Raw genomic sequence first — 20822 nt, 5'->3', positions numbered from 1 at the left:
GTTTGCAATATTGAAAATGCATACTTTTGAAAGATATACTGTTGCTAAATTAATTTATGTTTGTCCTGATGGTATTTTGTGCTTAGAAGGATTCAAATTGAGGTCAGGTGCAGAGTCTGACGCCTGTAATCCCAGCACTTTGAGAAGCTAAGATGAGAGAATAATTTGAACTCAGGAATTTGAGACCAGCCCGGCCAACTTAGCAAGACCTTGTCTCTACTCAAAATAAAAAGTAAAAACATTAGCAGGACATGGTGTTGTGTGCCTTTAGTCCCAGTTACTTGGGTGACTGAGGTGGGGGGATGGCTTGAGTTTGAGCATGCAGTGAGCCATGATTGTGCTACCACACTCTAGTCTGGGTGACAAGTGGTACCTGTCAAGAAAGAATGACAGAAAGACAGAAAGAGGGAGAGGGAGAGAGAGAGAGAGAGAGAAGAGAAGAGAGAGGAGGGGGAGGGAAAGGAGGAGGAGGAGGAGGAAGGGAAGGAGGCAGGGAGGGAGGAAAAGGACGGAAGGAAGGAAGGGAGAGAGAGAGAAAAGAAAGGAGGTAGGGAGGGATTCAAATTGTAAAGATATCACCAAGTTTTGTATTCTATTGCGTTTCAACGGTTTTGTTTACTTATTTTTTTTTTTTTTTTGAGATGGAGTCTCGCTTTGTCACCCAGGCTGGAGTGTAGTGGCGCAGTCTCGGCTCACTGCAAGCTCTGCCTCCCGGGTTGACGCCATTCTTCTGCCTCAGCCTCCCAAGTAGCTGGGACTACAGGCGCCCACCATCACGCCCAGCTAATTTTTTTGTATTTTTAGTAGAGACGGGGTTTCACCGTGTTAGCAAGGATGGTCTCGATCTCCTGACCTCATGATCTGCCCGCCTCGGCCTCCCAAAGTGCTGGGATTACAGGCGTGAGCCACCCCACCCAGCCTGTTTACTTACTTTTATGACACCGTCATCAGTGGTTTTACTGCCAAGTTATAACAGGAGCAAAGTACTCAAAGCATCAAAAAGACCTGACACCTGGACATCATATGGCCTTTAGAAAGTCAGTTACCTTTCTTATGCTGTAATTTCTCCTCTGTAACATGGAATACTTTATAACATTGGTTCTCATCTTCCTACATTGTAAGAGGAAACACTGTTGGTAGTCAGTAATCAAATTTAGAATGAATTCCTTCCAAAAGATTAATTCCACTGGGCTTCAGTATCCTTAATCTATGAAAATAGATTTTTTCCTCTTTGAATTTCTGTGAGCTCATATACCTATACAAATTGTAGCAGCAGTTAACACATTTGTTTTACTGTTGTAATTGAAGCTCCAAGTGAAGATACCACTTCTTCTCCAACAGTGAAACAAAAATAAATTGAAATTCCAGGTTGTCTTATTATGTTCATCTTTCATTTGGTTATTTTGAGATTTTTTTTGGTAGGGAAATTTCTGAGTTTAGGTTGTTTATTCTAGTAGTAGGATATGAATGTGTAGAAGGTGTGTAGGGGATATGGATCCACAAGCTTAGCTGGTGATTGTGAAAACTGTAGAAGTTGGTATCTATGAGCAAAAGAGAGTAAATAGTGATGGGTTAATCAGATTTTGAAACTCAGAATAGAAATTAATGATCTTGGGACTGAAAATGTATGTTCAATCCAGCTTTTTATAAAATGTAAATCTTGAAAGTATTTAGAGAAGTGGCATCTTACCTATTCTTTTTTCAGAATTTTTCTCTACCCTATCAATAATTGACCTTGCCTAGGCAACAAGTGACATGTCATTGGTATTTCTTTTGATTACATGATAAAAATGGTTATTGCTTCTAATTAATTTCGCTATTACTACTTTTATAGGATTATATTTGTAATGTTTATTGTGTTTTTAGAGAAATGAGCGTAATATTTTACAATGCTAAAAAATAGCAATAATTTGTGAAATAGCAATGTTAACTAAAGCAGTAAGTAAAAGAGAATTTAAGCAAAGCATATTATTAATCTAAAGCCATAACTAAAAAATCAAATTGCACTGCAGGCCTCTCTACTCCCTAGTTCTGTCAGAGCCACACTGGATGATTTACGTGGGAAACTTCTATACAGTATTTAATTTAGTCAAAAAAACTTATGGCTAAAGGATGCTTTAAAACCACAATTCTAAAACTTATTTGTCTTTTTTTTTTTTGAGATGGAGTGTTGCCCTTTTGCCCAGGCTAGAGTGAAGTGGCGTCATCTCGGCTCACTGCAACCTCTTCCCCACTGGGTTCAAGCGATTCTCCTGCCTCAGCCTCCCAAGTAGCTGGGATTACAGGTGCCCGCCGCCACGCCTGGCTAAGTTTTGTACTTTTAGTAGAGATGGGTGTTTTACCATGTTGACCAGGCTGGTCTCGACCTCCAGACCTCAGGTGATCCACCTGCCTCAGCCTTCCAAAGTGCTGGGATTACAGATGTGAGCCACCAAGCCCAGGCTCTTATTTGTCTTTTGAAGGTATAACTTTAAAAAAGTATAAATGCATCCTCATATATATAAGTCATTAAAGATTTTTTGGTAATCTTTGTGATTTCTTAGTAAAATAAAATGGAGAGTAAGGAAATAGAGGAATTTAGGGATGGAAAAGAGAAAGATGTAAAATAGGTTTGTGCTAATGGGGCCAAATTTTATATAGGTCAAATAGCATTTTTTAGTACAAATATAAAGACTTTTCAGTCACACACTATGGTTGAATGTCTTTAAGTATCCTATTAAATTAGGACCGTGACTTGTATAAAATAATTGGATATTTTTTCCTCAATATAGTATCAGGAATATTATGTGCTTCTGATTTTAGGAAAGAAAAACAAATCAGAAGTGTCGAAGAAGAAATTGAACAGGAAAAACAAGCAGCAGATGACATTATCAAAAATATGTCTCTTGAAAACCAAGTCAAGTACCTAGAGATTAAAACCACAAATGAGAAACTGTTACAGGTAATACAAATTACTGCTGTGTGCCAAGCATGTATCATTCTTGCTACTAAAAGTATAGTTTGAATATCAGCAGCAACAGCATCCCCTGAGAACTGGACTATACTTTGAGATCAGTTTTCATTTTAACAAGGTCCCCATTTGATTCATATGGATATTCACATTTCGGAAGCATTTATTTAGAAAACTTCATTTTCATATGCTGTTTGATGACCTAGCTTTTACTCTTATTATTTTTGGTTCACTTCTATTTATTCATTTTGCATTTCATAAAGACACATGAAAATAGTTGCATTTATAAAAATACTTGTCTATAAATGTTTGCATTTATAAAAATACTTTTCTATAAATGTTTGCATTTATAAAAATACTTGTCTATAAATTAAAAAGTCTATAAATACTTGCAGTTATAGACTTTTAAAGCAAACATTAAAAGGCCTCATAGGTGGAGGTTGCAGTAGTGAGCTGAGATTGCACCACTGCACTCCAGCCTGGGCAACAGAGGGAGACTCTTGTCTCAAAAAAAAAAGGCCTCATAGACCAGATCCATATATATATTTACTTTCCTTTTCCTTCCTGCTTAATAAACAGCTAACCTTTTTACCTGTTAGCATTATGATTTGAATGGCTATTGTCCTGTAATTATACTGCCTAAATATCCATTTTTAAAAGTTAATTTTTTTACTGATACACAATTGTACATATTTGTGGGATACATGTGGTATTTCCATGCATGTGTGCAATGTATAATGATCAAATCAGGATAATTAGGATATTCATCACCTCAAACATTTAGCATTTTTTTTGTGCTGGAAACTTTTTTTAAATTTTTTTAAATTTTTTTTTTTTTGAGATGGAGTCTCACTGTGTCACCCAGGCTGGAGTGCAGTGGCCCATCTCGGCTCACTGCAAGCTCCCCCTCCCGGGTTCGTGCCATTCTCCTGCCGCAGCTTCCCAGGTAGTTGGGACTACAGGCGCCCACCACCACGCCCGGCTGATTTTTTGTATTTTTTTTGTAGAGACGGGGTTTCACCGTGTTAGCCAGGATGGTCTCGATCTCCTCGTGATCCGCCCGCCTCGGCCTCCCAAAGTGCTGGGATTACAGGCATGAGCCACCGCGCCTGGCCTTATGCTGGAGACATTTTAAATCTCCTTTTCTGGCTATTTTGAAACATACAATTAATTATTGATAACTATAGCCCCCCTACTGTTCTATCAAACATGAGAATTTATTCCTTCTCTCCCCCTCACCGTCCCATGCCCCCAGCTGGGCACCACCTTCTCAGCCTCTGGTAACCATCATTCTACTACCCCCCCCCCCTTGTTTTTTTTTTTTGAGACGGAGTTTCGCTCTGTCGCCCGAGCTGGAGTGCAGTGGCGCGATCTCGGCTCACTGGAAGCTCCGCCTCCCGGGTTCATGCCATTCTCCTGCCTCAGCCTCCTGAGTAGCTGGGACCACAGGTGCCCGCCACCACGCCTGGCCGATTTTTTATGTGTTTTTAGTAGAGACAGGGTTTCATCGTGTTAGCCAGGTGATCCGCCCCCGTCGGCTTCCCAGAGTGCTGGTATTACAGGCGTGAGCCGCTGCGCCCGGCCGAGATCCACTTTTTTAGGCTCCTACAGATGAGTGAGAACATGCAATATTAAATAAGCAATTTAAGTCCCTGTTGAGAGGATATTGAGAATCCTCTCAATACGCAGTCATGATGGTTCCCTTTCATGCCCAGATGGCCCTTAACAAAAGATTAAGAAAAGAATTAGGCCCCATAAATGCCAATAATGATTATAGTTTTAGTTTCTTAGACATTTCTTTGCTGACAATTTAGTAACCTTTTTATTTTAGACAAGATTTCTAAGATACTGTGAAGCATTGAAGAAAGAGTATGGCCTGGCCAAGATGGTGAAACCCCGTCTCTACTAAAAACACAAAAATTAGCCAGGCATGGTGGCAGGCCCCTGTAATCCCAGCTACTCGGGAGGCTGAGGCAGGTACTTGGTTGATCCCGGGAGGCGGAGGTTGCAGTGAGCCGAGATCATGCCACTGCACTCCAGCCTGGGCAACAGAGGGAGACTCTGTCTCAAAAAGAAAAAAGAAAGAGTATGATAGAAATGCCAAAATAGTACCAAAATATAGTTAATCTTGTATGGGATAATGAATGAGTAAACAGTTTAAGGATCTTATCCTAGGAGTGAACCATATTTATATTTACATACACGTGTATGTATGTGTGCATGTGTTATATGTGTGTGTGTACAGTATAGAGAAATTAGGCAAAAGATATGAAAACACGGTTAAAAATCAAAATTTTAAATAATAACCTTAAACAATGACATAATTTGAAAGCTTCTGATATTTGATGTCTCAGAACATAGTGATGATTCAGTGTGAAAAGGTCTAAGGTCTAGCTACTTTTGAGAAACTCAGGAAGTTTTTTTTTCTTTTGAAGGCACACAGCAAATTTTTAAGAATAATGAAAGAAGTTGGGAAAAATAGAAATAATGAAGTGTTAATAAATTCTAGTCAAAATGTAAGATGCCAGTGAAGATATTTAGAAAATTTACTTAGTCAATTTGAGAAACAGAGAAATAAATTTTTTTCCCAGCTCCCTCCCCCCACTACAACAAATTATTCTTAATGTAATTTGGATTTATGTTTGCTTTTTTTTTTCCACTTAGGAATTAGATACACTTCAACAACAATTGGATTCACAGAACATGAAAAAAGAGAGCCTGGAAGCAGTAAGTATAAAATCAAATAAGGGTTCTCATACTACTCAGCTAAAAAAGTTAATTCAGCCAAGTATATTAATATAACTAATTCAACTACATATTGATCTGGCAGCTTACTAATAGGAGTTTAATACTTTTTCTTCCTATTCTGGACCCACAAAGATCCTAGTATGGTAAGAAATTAGATTCAGTTATTGAGTACCTACTATGTATAAAACAAATCATTCTGCCCTACCTAGGATATGCAAAATCCAATAGCAATTAAAAAAATTATTTTTTTAGAGACAGAGTCTTTCTCTGTCACTCAGGCTAGAGTGCAGTGACATGATCGTAGCTCACTGTAAATTCAAGCTCCTGGGCTCAAGCGATCCTCCCTCCTCAGGTTCCCAAGTAGCTAGGACTTCAGCCAGGAACCACCACACCTGGCTAATTTTTTTTTACTTTTTGTAAAGACAGGGTCTCGTTATGGCTGGTGTACAACTCCTGGCCTCAAGCAATGCTCCTGCCTTGGCTTCCCAATGTGCTGGGATTACAGACATGAGGCATTGTGCTCAGCCTCTAATGGCAATTTAAAGACACATACACAAGAGATTATAAAAACAAAGAAAGGGAGAGACATGAGTTCATCTCTTTAAGGATGTAAAAACTTACATTTTTTTATTCGTTTATTTAAAATGTTTTATTTCACAAAACAAAATGTGCTCATGGTTTAAAAATAGTTGAACAAGATGAAAGTAAAAATGTCTTTTTTTTTTTTTTTTTTTTGAGACAGAGTCTCGCTCTGTCTCCCAGGCTGGAGTGCAGTGGTGTGATCTCGGCTCACTGCAAGCTCCGCCTCCCGGGTTCACACCATTCTCCTGCCTCAGCCTCCAGAGTAGCTGGGACTACAGGCACCTGCCACCACACCCGGCTAATTTTTTTGTATTTTTAGTAGAGACGGGATTTCACCGTATTAGCCAGGATGGTCTCGATCTCCTGACCTCGTGATCCGCCCGCCTCAGCCTCCCAAAGTGCTGGGATTACAGGCGTGAGCCACTGCGCCCAGCCAAAATGTCTGTTTTGTGTCCTTTCCAGATAGAACTACTGGAAAGACATTTATCAAGTGCTTACTGCATGCTTTTTTGAGCTGTAAACACATATCAGCATCATCTTCATGTAATCCCCACAAGAGTCCTAAATCCCATCTTGGTTTTACAGTTGTGGAAAACCTCAAGTGGGGTTCCTACTTGCTATGCTATCTGCAGCTTTCTTTTTTTACCCTAACATTGTATCTTCAGTGTCTATTTATATCAGTTCTTAGAGAACCTCCTCATTATTTTAAATTGCTACATTGTATTATGTTGTATAATTATAACACAGCCTTGTAAATGAACAGGTTGTTTATAGTTTTCCGGGATTATAAACAATACTCCTGTGAAAGCATACAGTTTATGCAAAGTTATATCATAAGATTGAATTCTCACAATGGGTCAAAAGATACACAGTTTAAAAATGTTGTCAGATTGCCAAATTGCCTTCAAAAAGGTTGTTCCAGCTTTTGCTTCTAGATGTAATGTATGTGAATGCTTATTTCCCCTGCATTCACTGACAGCAAATATTATCTGACTTTTCCAATTTTAGCTAGTTTGATAGGTAAAAATTACTACCCTATTTGAATTTTCATTTATTTATGCATTAAAGTTGAGTATCTGTTTATATCATTTTTGGCCAATGAATTTCTTTTTCTTTGAACTCCTTTTTCATATTTTTGGCGTTTCAGTATACTGTCTGTACCTCAAATCTTGCCTTCCTTTCCTGATTTCCTGTGGATTCAGGTAGATATAATGATGACGGTATTAGGAACTGTTGTAGATTAACAGATTGCTGACACCCTAGCTTGCAAAAGAAATGAGTATTTGTAATTAATTCTTTTGAGAATTTTCTATTGAAAAAGTTATTTAATTAAAAATAGTAAGGTAGTTGGCCGGGCGTGGTGGCTCACACCTGTAATCCCAGCACTTTGGGAGGCCAAGGCAGGCAGATCACAAGGTCAGGAGATCGAGACCATCCTTGCTAACATGGTAAAAACCCGTCTTTACTAAAAATACAAAAAATTAGTTGGGCGTGGTGGCAGGCACCTGTAGTCCCAGCTGCTCGGGATGCTGAGGCAGGAAAATGGCATGAACCTGGGAGGCAGAGTTTGCAGTGAGCCAAGATCACGCCACTGTACTCCTACCTGGGCGACAGAGCAAGATTCGGTCTAAAAAAAAAACAGGTAGTTTTCTGTGTCTGGTTGGTTGTCCATCTATAAATACACTTAATTTTTATTTCCTTGGATCTCTGGTGATGGAAATACGCTTAAAGAAAGAAGGACCACATTTAGTATTAATACAACCAGCTTGCAGAATTCCTCACGTTTCTTTTTTGGAATGGGTTTGAGAGAGTCAAGTCTTACTTCACTTGGTGAATTTAGTTTCCATAGGAAAAAGCATAAGCTATAACCTTAGATTTACTTTTTGTACTGATGCCATTCTTCTCTGATGTCAGTACATTTATGCCTAAAATAGCAAGTTTTAAAAATACACAATATTTGCAAATTAAGATAACATAAGTCACTAATTCTATTTAACTTTTGCTAGGTTTCTTTCTTTTAAAAAAAAAAATTTTTTTTTGAGACGGAGTCTTGCTCTGTTGCCCAGGCTAGAGTACAGTGGCACAATCTTGGCTCACTGCAACCTCCGCCTTCTGAGTTCAAGCAATTATCCTGCCTAAGCCTCCCAAGTAGTGGGATTACAAGTGTGCATCACCATGCCCGGCTAATTTTTGTATTTTTAGTAGAGACAGGGTTTCACCGTTTTGGCCAGGCTGGTCTTGAACTCCTGACCTCGTGATCTGCCCGCCTTGGCCTCCCAAAGTGCTGAGATTACAGGTGTGAGCTATCACACCCAGTCCAGATTTCTTTTATTTATTTACTCAGGACTTGTTCTTCAAGAAAATATCTGTCAAATAGTGGTCAGTCAACTAGTATTTATTGAATACTTTATGTTCACTACTGTACAACATATTAGGTCACGCTTATTCAGTTCACAAGAGTGGAAAAAATCAGGTGAAGGATTAACATGAGCTTAAGTCTTCCAGAACAGTTTTATCAAGATGAAATTCAAAGAAATCTATAGGATTGTTAGGCAAAAAGGAGAAGATACTATGAAAAAGGATAGCATAAAATGTCTGCATTTCTTCTATATGTCTTTTTAGCATGGCTTTTTTTTTTATCTTATCTGATGCCTAATTTGTTACTTGAACTGTATATATAATCCATTGCTTATGGACTTTGAAAAATTATCTTGTCTACTTGTTCCTTTTTTGGAGGTTCCTTCTTTCATACTTTTAGAAGAGAAGAGGTTGGCCAGGCACGGTGGCTCACACCTGTAATCCCAGCACTTTGGGAAGCCGAGATGGGCGGATCACGAGGTCAGGAGTTTTGAGACCAGCGTGGCCAACATGGTGAAACCCCATCTCTACTAAAAATACAAAAATTAGCTGGGCGTGGTGGCGGGCGCCTATAATCCCAGCTACTTGGGAGGCTGAGGCAGGAGAGTCGCTTGAACCTGGGAGGCGGAGCTTGCAGTGAGCCAAGATTGCACCATTGCACTCCAGCCTGGGTGGAAGAGCGAAATTCCGTCTCAAAAAAGAAAAAAAAAATGAAGTCTTCCCTCTTAAGAATTTTGTTTTGTTCATGCTGTAGGTCTGGTTTCAAATCTCACTGTTAACTCTTATGTGTTTGTTAACTTTGAAAAGTTATTTACATGTCAGATCCTTCGTTTTCACATCTGTAAAATAGAGATGATAGTACTACCTTGTAGAGTATCACTTTGGATAGTAGAGATAGCATATAAATAACATGTAGTATAGTGCCTGGCACAGAACAGATGCTCAGTAAACAAGAGTTTCAAATGTCATTTTAATCATCACCAACACCATTCCTACCTTTTTTTTTGTTATCTAATAACATTTTTGTCACATCCCTATTTTTTTCTTTTTGAAAGGTGGGATAGTGGTGAGTACACAGTAACTGTTGTTTCATGTGTTAATTTCCTAGTGCTGCTGTAATAGAATATCACAAACTGGGTGGCTTAAAAGAAACAAACAACTTTTCTCACAGTTCCAGAGCCTGGAAGTCTGAAATCAAGGTGTCAGCAGAGCCATGCTTCCTCTGAGACCCTAGAAAGAATCTTGCTCTGCTTCTTCCTAGCTTCTAGTGGTATCCATTAGCTCTTGATGTTGCTTGACTTGCAGCTGCATCACTCCAGTCTTTGCCTGAGTCATAACATGGTATTCTCCCTGTGTGTCTCTGTTGTGTCTGTACTCTTCTTATAAAGGGCACCATCATATTGGATTAGGGCCCACCCCTAATGACCTTATCTTAACTTGACTAAATATACAAAGAGCCTATTTCCAAATAAAGGTCAAATTGACAGGTTTATGATGTTAAGACTCCAGCTTACCTTTTTGAGCAGACACAATTCAATCCACAAAATTGTGGAAAAATATATGTTATGACCTATTTAGGGAAAAATATCTTCTCTCCAAAGATCACTTCTATGGACGTTGAATCAGACATTGTGTTTAAAGTTGTACATATGTTTTGACATTGTCTTTATCCTCCCATTGGTAGAGTTGTCCTATATTTATTCAGGTCTTATATGTAGAAAATAAAATAAACTAAGGCTATCAACTTCTTGTGAATCTTAGACTGAAAATAGCGGGATTTATTTTTATTCTTCCAATTTAGGAATGTGCTTTGTAGCATTATTGAGTACTAATGATGTTTGCTGTCTGTATTTAAAGATGCTGGTAGTTTAAATTTACCCCCATTCTTGTAAACTGAAACCTATTTTAGAATAATTATTGATAAAATAATAATGAAAACTTTCCCTTCTTATTTTCCTTTAGGAAATAGCTCACTCCCAGGTGAAACAGGAGGCGGTATTGCTGAATGAAAAACTTTATGAGTTGGAGTCCCACCGAGATCAAATGATTGCAGAAGACAAAAGCATAGGATCTCCAATGGAAGAGAGAGAGAAACTACTTAAGCAGGTGGGCAAAACAAACATACTTATTTTAAGATGTCTGGTTTTGGTACATGTATTGATTTGTTTTATTTAAGGGATATTAATGCAAGTAGTAAAGCTAGTAAGTGTATTGTCTAAAAATAGTTTATGTGAAGAAATGACTTTTTAATCTAGATTTTCTTCCTCTTTTATTATTATTATTATTATTATTATTATTATTATTATTATTTATGTAGGATCTTGCTCTGTAACCCAGGCTGGAGCACAGTGGTGCAATCATAGCTCACTGTAGCCCTGAGCTGCTGGGCTCAAGTGATCCTCCACCTCCGCCTCCCAAGTAGCTGGGACTGCAGGCATGCACCAACACACCAATTCTTTATTTTTATTTTTTGTAGAGATAGGGTTTTACTGTGTTGCCTGGGCTGGTCTCCAGCTCCTGGCCTCAAGCAGTCCTCCCATTTCAGCCTCTCCGAGTGTTGGGACTATAGGCACCCAGCCTAGATTTTCTTAATCAAGTATTTCATAGTAACTTAGGTGAAGCTAACTTTTCCTTATTAGGAATACTTTAAACTCTTCTTTATTGGTCATTAAATATTTAGATAATCTTTTTGAAGATATGTTTCATTATTGTTTTGGGCCTTGTATTTAGAAAATGGAGTATCCCAAGGCCAGTGACTTTTTGTGGTTGTTATTATCAGTGCCTCCATGAAGAGAATGGAATTAAAATGTCCTGTAAAATTATCGTATGTCCTAAAGTCATGACACATGTAACATGTATTTAGTAGCTTTCTTACTACCCCAAGGGTGGATTTAGTTTAGCTCCAAATTATAATTAGCATGTTGTTTATCCTGACACATCATAACTATAAGGGCCTTAGGAGAACTTCATATGTATTTGGGCACAGCTCCAGTCAGGGACTCCTTTGCCCTTAGACTTAGATCAAGCCCAGTACATTTAGAAGAAATGTAGGTATCAATTCAGAATCATTCCAGAAAGGTATTAAATCTAGAACCTGTGTAGTTCCTTGGAAAGAAATCATTGAAGGATGGGGAGGAGTGATCTTGAGGTACGCCTACCACATGAAATATAGAATGGCTACTTAAATTTGAATTTCAGATAAGCAATAAATAATCTTTCAGAGATATATATATATATATATGTATATGGAAAAATTATTCATTGCTTGTGAATGATACAGATATTCCAAATATTACATGGTACATATATCCTCTCAAAGATATTCACTATTTATCTGAAATTCAAATTTAACTGGGCTTGCTCAATCTAGCAACCCTACCTTGTGGGAAACTGAGGGGAATCTCAGAAATCCTAGATGTTTAGATCAACTTATCCAGGCCTGAAGATGTGCTAACCTCATGGTGCCTGGAGGGTAGCTGTGAGTATATCAGTTACTACCCTTACTTTGAGGAAAAAGGATGGAATCTGTGGATGGTTCCTTGGTGCTGTTCTCTTTAACTTCAAAGGTTGAAATCTAAAAAATAGATTTCAAGAAAGAGACTAGATTTGACACTTTAGTACAATGTACTCTAGAAGGAAATTATCTTTAAGATAGCCTTACAATGAGTTATTTTTTAAATACTACTTTCTTTTTATGCCTTTGTAGATTAAAGACGATAATCAGGAAATAGCCAGCATGGAAAGACAGTAAGTATCTTTATACTAGGACATTTTACATCCATTTCTCACTTTAAAAATTACATTCTAAAGGTACAGGAGTGGCTTTGACTCTTTCAATTTTACTTATAGCTTTAAATATTTCTTTGAGTGTTTAAGAGCCATTGCATAGTATAATTGTTTTTTATGAGTATCTTTATTAAGATATACTTTACACCATATAATAGATATATTTAATGTAAACAATTTAAAACTTTTTAGTATATTCACAGAAGTGTGCAGCTATCACCTAAATCATCTTTATTTTTCAATTTTTATTTATTTTTATCTTTTTGAGACCAGGTCTCACTCTGCTGCCCAGACTGGAGTGCAAGTGGCATGATCATAGCTCACTGTAACCTCAAACTCCTGGGCTCAAACCTCCCAAGTAGCCAGGACTACAGGCACACACCACCATATCTGGCTAATTTATTTTTATTTTTAGTAGAGTTGAGATCTTGCTATGTGGCCCAGGCTAGTCTCCAGCTCCTGGCCTCAAGTGATCCTCCCATCTCAGCTTCCCGAAGAGCTGGGATTACAGCTGTGAGCCAGTATGCCATGCCCCCAGTCAATTTTAGAACTATTCAGTCAGCCCAATAAAACCCTGTACCCTTTAACCATCACCTCCCTTATCCCTCTCCCAGCTCTAGCCATGCCTATTCTGGACATTTCATATATATGGAATCATTCAATATGTGCTTCTGTGTGGCAGGATGCTTTCACTTAGCACAGTGAGCCTTGCTTTCTCGAAGATCAGCTGACTATTGGTATTTGGCTTTATTTCTGGGTTCTCAGTTCTGTTCCAAGGCTCATAGGTGAGCCTTGAAAACTAAGACAAATGGAATATTATTTGGAAATAAAAATTAATAAAATACTAAGCATGTATTAGTTTTTATTAATACTAATACATGCTTAGTATTTTATTAATTTTTATTTCCAAATAGTATTCCATTGTATGGATATACCATATTTTATTCATTTATCAATTAATGGATGTATGGGCTGTTACCATTTTTTTATTATTATGAATCATGCTCCTGTGAACATCCATGTACAAGTTTTTGTGTGGACATATGTTTTCACTTCTCTTGTATATATACCTAGGAGTGGAATTGCTGACTCATGACTATGTTTAACTTTTTGAAGAACTGCCAGACTGTTTTCCAAAACAGCTTTACCATTTTACATTTCATTTATTTGTATTTGAATACATTTATTTGAAATTTGTAAAACAATCATTTTACCACCAGTTACCAGAAAGCATACCAATTGTTTTAATTTAATTTTTTTTTTTTTTTTTCTGAGACAGAGTCCCGGTTTGTCGCCCAGGCTGGAATGCAGTGGTGCAATCTTGGCTCACTGCAACCTCCACATCCTGGGTTCAAGGGATTCTCATGCCTCAGCCTCCCGAGTAGCTGGGACTACAGGCACACGGCACCATACCCGGCTAAGATTGTTTTAATTTTAATCAACTAAGTTGTAAATTAATAAGTAGTCAACAATGACGAAATTGCCTTTTAATGTCTCTCATATTCTATTGTAATGTTTTTGTCACTGATTACAACTTATGAAATTAATTTTGTTTTTGTTGCATTTGCTTTTAGGTTCTTTCAGTTCATGAAGTCTTTGCCTATGCCGATGTCTAGAAGAGTTTTTCTGATGTTATCTTCTAGAATTTTTATGGGTTTAGGTCTTAGATTTAAGTCTCTGATTCACCTTGAGTTGATTTTTGTATAAGATGAGAGATGAGAATCCAGTTTCATTCTCCTACTTGTGGCTTGCCAATTATCCCAGCACCATTTGTTGAATAGGGTGTCCTTTCCCCACCATATGTTTTTGTTTGCTTTTTCAAAGATCAGCTGACTGTCAGTATTTGGTTTTATTTCTGGGTTCTCTATTCTGTGCCATTGGTCCATGTACATGTTTTTATGCCAATACAATACTGTTTTGGTGACCTCATAGTCCTTATAGTATAGTTTGAAGTTGGGTAATGTGATATCTCCAGATTTGTTCTTTTTGCTTAGTCTTGCTTTGGCCATGCAGGCTCGCTTTGGGTTCCATATGAATTTTGGATTTTTTTTTCTGGTTCTGTGAAGAATGATGATGGTGAAATGGGAATTGCATTGAACTTGTAGATTTGCTTTTGGCAGTATGGTCATTTTCACAATATTGATTCTAGCCATCCATGAGCATGGGATGTGTTTCCATTTGTTTTTGTCATCTATGATTTCTTACAGCAGTGTTTTGTAGTTTTCCTTGTAGAGGTCTTTTACCTTTTGGGTTAGGCATATTCCTAAGTATTGTATTGTATTGTATTTTGTTTTATTTTATTTTATTTTCACAGCTGTTGTGAAAGGAGTTGAGTTTTTGATTTCTTTCCTTTTTTTTTTTTTTTGAGACAGAGTCTCTCTCTGTCGCCCAGGCTGGTGTGTAGTGGCGCAATCTTGGCTCACTGCAACCTCCGCCTCCCGGGTTCATGCCATTCTCCTGCCTCAGCCTCCCGAGTAGCTGGGACTAAAGGCGCATGCTACCACGCCCGGCTACTTTTTTGTATTTTTAGTAGAGACGGCGTTTCACTGTGTTAGCCAGGATGGTCTCGACCTCCTGACCTTGTGATCTGCCTACCTCGGCCTCCCAAAGTCCTGGGATTACAGGCATGAGCCACCGCGCCCAACCGAGTTCTTGATTTCTTTGTCAGCTTGGTTGCTGTTGGTATATAGCGGTGCTACTGATTTGTGTACGTTGATTTTGTGTCCTGAAACTTTACTGAATTTATTTATAAGATCTAGGAGTTTTCTGGATGAATCTCAGGGTTTCCTAGTTATATGATTATATCATCAGCAGATAGCGACAGTTTGACTTCCTCTTTACTGATGTAGATGCCCTTTATTCATTTCTTTTTTCTGATTGCTCTAGCTAGGACTTCTAGGGCTGTGTTGAATAGAAGTGATGAGAGTGGGAATCCTTGTCTTGTTCTAGCTGTCAGGGGGAACGCTTTCAACTTTTCCCTGTTCAGTATAATGTTGGCTGTGGGTTTGTCATAGATAGCTTTTATTACCTTAAGATATGTCTCTTCTATGCTGATTTTGCTGAGGGTTTTAATCATAAAACGATGCTGGATTTTGTCAAATGCTTTTTCTGCATCTATTGAGATGATCATATGAGTTTTGTTTTTAATTCTGTTTATGTGGTGTATCACATTTATTGACTTGTGTATGTTCACGCATCCCTGCATCTCTGCTATAAAACCCACTTGATCATGGAGGATCTTTTTGATATGCTGCTGGATTTGGTTGGCTAATTTTTTTTTGAGGATTTTTGCCTCTAAATTCATCAGGGATATTGGTCCATAGTTTTCTTTTTTTTGTTATGTTCATTCCTGGTTTTGGTATTAGGGTGATACTGGCTTCATAGAATGATTTAAGGAAGATTCCCTCTTTCTCTATCTTTTGGAATAGTTTCAGTAAGATCAGCAGCAGAGGCTGCCATCTCCCCCTTGGAACATAACTTCTTTGGCCTGAAACCACCCCCTCCATCACCCACATTGGCCACAGCCAGCCCCATCCAAGAGGAGTCTGAACTGAGACACGCCTAACCCTGCCCCCACCTGATGGTCTTTCTCTACCCGCCTCGTAGCCAAAGACAAAAGACATAAACTTGTGGCAGGCCTATGGCCCCACCAATCACCTGAGAAACCCAAATATTTATTCAGGTGACCTTAGGGCAAGCTTGTATCCCCCCATACTACTGCAGCTGATGCCCTCTTGAAAGTACCACCTCCTAGCTGGAGGCCAACCGACACAAACCATTACAGCAATTCATAACAGAACAATCCTGCTCCAAGGGAAGGAGAAAACAACAGCTAATTTCACTGCCTGTAACATCCACACTAACCAGAGGCCCTGAGTCTGTTCACATGACAGCTTCACTGCCAGCATAACCAGCATTCAAGAAAACCAGTGCACTAAACAAAACTACAACCAAGAACTCTCGCAGAATCCACTTCACTCTTCAGCTACCTCCACCAGAGCAGGTGCTGTTATCCACAGCTGAGACCCTAAAGACAGATCACTTCGCAGGAGTCTTTGCAGACCCTCCCAAGTACAAGCCTGGAGCCCGGTAGTTCTGGTGGGTGGCTAGACCCAGAACAGCAATAACAATCACTGCAGTCTGGCTCTCAGGAAGCCCCATCTCTAGGGAAAGGGAGAGAGCACCACATCAGGGGATCACCTCATGGGACAAACGAATCTGAACAGCAGTCCTTGAGTCTCAGATCTTTCTTCTGTCATAGTCTACCCAAATGAGAAGGAACCAGTAAAACAATTCGGGTAATATGAGAAGACAAGGTTCTGTAACATCTCCAGAAGATCACACTAGTACCAGCAGTGGATCCAAACCAAGAAGAAATCTCTGAATTGACAGAAAAAGAATTCAGAAGATCAGTTACTAAGTTACTCAAGGAGCCAGCAGAGAAAGGTGAAAACCAACTTAAAGAAATTTAAAATACAGGATATGGATGAAAAAAATCTCCAGAGAAATATGTAGCATAAATAAAAACACAGTCACAACTTCTGGAAATGAAAGACACACTTTGAGAAACGCAAAATACATTGGAAAGTTTCAACGATAGAATCAAACAAGCAGAAGAAAGAACTTCAGAGCTCTAAGACAAGGCTTTCAGAATAACCCAATCCAACAAAGACCAAAAAAGAATTTAAAAAAAAAAAAAAAAAGCACAAAGGCACCAAAAAGTTTGAGATTCTGTTACATGGCCAAGCCTAAGAATAATGGGTGTTCCTGAGGAAGAAGGCAAATCTGTAAGTTTGGAAAATGTATTTGAGGGAATAATCAGGGAAAACTTCCCTGGCCTTGCTAGAGATGTAGACATCCAAATATAAGAATGTCATGGCTGAGCACGGTGGCTCACACCTGTAGTCCCAGCACTTTGGGAGGCCGAGGTGGGCGGAACATGAGGTCAGGAGTTCAAGACCAGCCTGGCCAATAAGGTAAAACCCTGTCTCTACTAAAAATACAAAAATCTGCTGGGCATGGCGGCACACACCTGTAGTCCCAGCTACTTGGGAGGCTAAGGCAGAAAAATCACTTGAACCTGGGAGGTGGAGGTTGCAGTGAGCTAAGATCATGCCACTGCATTCCATCCTGGGTGACAGAGTGAGACTCCATCTCCAAAAAAAAAAAGAAAGAAAGCAAAGAAAGAATGTCAAAGATTACACCTGGGAAATGCATCACAAAAAGATCGTCACCTAGGCATAGTCATAAGATTATCTAAAGTCAAGACAGAGGAAAGAATCTTAAGAGCTATGAGGCAAAAGCATCAGGTAACCTATAAAGGAAAACCTATCAGATCAATAGCAGATTTCTTAGCAGAAACCCTACAAGCTAGAAGGGATTGGAGTCCTACCTTTAGACTCCTTAAAATAATTATCAGCCAAGAATTTTGTATCCAGTGAAACTAAGATTCGTAAATGAAGCAAAGATAAAGTCATTTTCAGACAAATGCTGAGAGAATTCACCACTACCAAGGCAGCACTACAAGAGCAGTTAAAGGGAGTTCTAAATCTTGAAACAAAACCTCAAAATACACCGAAGTAGAAACTCCTGAAATCATAAATCTCACAGGGCCTATAAAACAACACAATGAAAATGAAAAACCAAGGTATTCAGGCAATAACTAGCACAGTGAATAGAACAATACCACATATCTCAATACTAATATTGAATACAAACAGCCCAAATGCTCCACTTAAATATACAGAATAGCGGAATGGATAAGAATTCACCAACCAAGTATCTCCCATCTTCAAGTGACTCACCTAATGCATAAGGTCTCACATAAACTTAAGGTAAAAGGGTGGAAAAAGATATTCCATGCAAATGGTCCCAAAAGCAAGTAGGAGTAGCTATTCTTATATTAGACAAAACAGACTTTAACAACAATTGAAAAAGACAAAGAAGGACATTATGTAATGATAAAAGGACTAATCAAACAGGACAATATCACAGTACTAAATCTACATGCACCTAACACTAGAGCACCCAAATGTAAAAAACAATTATCACTAGACCTAACAAATGAGATAGACAGCAATACAATTAATAGTGGGGGACTTCAATACTCCATTGACAGCACTAGACGGGTCATCAAGACAGAAAGTCAACAAAGAAACAATGGATTTAAACTATACCCTAGAACAAATGGACTCAACAGATATTTATAGAACATTCTACCCAACAACTGCAGAATATACATTCTGTTCATCAGCACATGGGACATCCTGCAAGACAGACCATATGATAGGCCACAAAACAAGTCTCAATAAATTTAAGAAAATCAAAATTATATCAAGTATTCTCAGACCACAGTGGAATAAAATTGGAAATCAACTCCAAAAGGAACCGTAAAAACCATGCAGATACATGGAAATTAAATAATTTGTTCCTGAATGATCTTTAGGTCAACAATGAAATCAAGATGGAAATTTAAAAATTCTTTGAACTGAACAATAATAACGACACAACCTATTAAAACCTCTGGGATACAGCAAAAGCAGCGCTAAGAGGAACATTCAGAGCATTAAGTGCCTACATCAAAAAGTCTGAAAGAACACAAATAGGCAATCTAACGTCACACCTCAAGGAACTAGAGAAACAAGCACAAACCAAACCCAAACCCACCAAAAGAAAAGAAATAACAAACATCAGAGCAGAACTAAATTAAATTGAAACAAAAAAATGAAAGATAAATGAAGCAAAAAGCTGGTTCTTTGAAAAGATAAACAAAATTGATAGACCAATAGCAAGATTAATCAAGAAAAGAAGAGAAAAGATCCAAATAAGCTCAATTAGAAACAAAATACTACAACCAATACCACAGAAATACAAAAGACCATTCAAGCTTACAATGAGCACCTTTACACGCACAAACTAGAAAACTTAGAGGAGACGGATAGATTCCTGGAAATATACAATCCTAGATTAAAGTAGGAAGAAATAGAAACTCTGAACAGACCATTAACAAGCAGTGAGATTGAAATGGTAAAAAAAAAAAAAAAAAAAATTGCCAACAAAAAGTCTAGGACCAGATGGAGCCACAGCTGAATTCTATCAGACTTTCAAAGAATTGGTACTGTTTTACATTTCTATGTAATATAATGAGGGCAGCATATGAGCAGCATGTGAGGGTTCCAGTTTTTTCACATCCTCACTTGTTATTATCTCTTTTTCTATTATAGCCATGCCTAATGGGTATGAAGCAGTGTCTCACTATGGTTTTGATTTGTATTTGTTTGATGGCTAATGCTGTTGAGGTTCCTTTCATATGCTTATTGGCCATATTCTTTGGGGGAAATGTTTACTTAGTTCATTTGCTAATTTTTTAAACTAGATTACTGAGTTGTAACATTTCCTTATATATGCTAGATAGAGGTCTCATCAGATACATGATTTGTAAAATTTCCCTTGTTCTATGAATTATCTTTTCATTTTCTTGGTATCCTTGGAAGCATAAAAGTTTCCAATTTTCATTATGTCCAGTTTTTCTGTTTTTCTTTTGTTGCTGTTGCTTTTAGTGTCATATCTAAGAAATCGATGCCTAATCCAAGGTCATGAAGACTATGTCTATGTTTTCTTCTAAGAGTTTGGTAATTTAGTTCTTACATTCAGATCTTTGATCCATTTCAAGTTAATTCTGTGTATGATTTGAGGTAGGAGTCCCTTAGCTTCTGCGTAAGCACTTTTCCCAGCACCATTTATTGAAAATACTCTTCTTTCCCCACTTAATTACCTTAGCACCCTTGTCAAAAATCAGTTAGGTGTAGATATATGGTCTTATTTCTGGACTCACAATTTTAGTCCATTGATATATATGTCTATCCTTATGCCTATACCACATTGTTTTTGTTATGGTAGCTTTATAGTAAGTATAACTGCTTTATGTTAAAATATTAGCCCATATAATATTCTGCCAGTGGTAGGTTTTCCCTTATTTTCTCATTTTTGAGACTAATTTTCCAACTTAATTTGGCTTATAGAAACCTACAAAAAGTATTGTTAAATATTTTTCATTTTCTTAATACTGCAAATCAAACTCAAAGGAAAGTTGGGAAGGGGTGTGCTGTTTAACTCAGGCAACCTAGTGTTCTCAGAATATACTTGGGCTCCAAATATGAATCAGTAAAAAAGATCTAGGCTGGGCGCAGTGGCTCGCGCCTGTAATCCCAGCACTTTGGGAGGCTGAGGCAGGTGGATCTCGAGGTCAAGAGATCGAGACCATCATGGCCAACATGGTGAAACCCCGTCTCTACTAAAAATACAAAAATTAGCTGGGCATGGAGGCGCATGCCTGTAGTCCCAGCTATTCGGGAGGCTGAGGCAGGAGAATCGCTTGATCCCAGGAGGCAGAGGTTGC

The 20822-nt window shown here is 38.2% G+C and overlaps 1 protein-coding gene across 3 annotated transcripts in view; it reads left to right on the top strand.

Moving 5' to 3' along the window:
* IFT74 (intraflagellar transport 74) overlaps positions 1-20822 on the top strand; it is a 118557-nt gene that overhangs the window by 58279 nt on the left and 39456 nt on the right. For all 3 annotated transcript variants that reach the window (XM_063650477.1, XM_054502251.2, XM_054502253.2), the window contains 4 exons: positions 2803-2941; positions 5615-5677; positions 10601-10744; positions 12345-12385. In XM_063650477.1, the coding sequence (XP_063506547.1) occupies positions 2803-2941; positions 5615-5677; positions 10601-10744; positions 12345-12385 (387 nt within the window). The remainder of the gene's footprint in view (positions 1-2802; positions 2942-5614; positions 5678-10600; positions 10745-12344; positions 12386-20822) is intronic.

This window comes from Pongo pygmaeus, chromosome 13, assembly GCF_028885625.2.
Source record: "Pongo pygmaeus isolate AG05252 chromosome 13, NHGRI_mPonPyg2-v2.0_pri, whole genome shotgun sequence".
Classification (NCBI taxonomy): domain Eukaryota; kingdom Metazoa; phylum Chordata; class Mammalia; order Primates; family Hominidae; genus Pongo; species Pongo pygmaeus.
The sequence above is the reverse complement of the archived record's forward strand: the minus strand, read 5'-3'. Positions and strand labels throughout refer to the sequence as shown.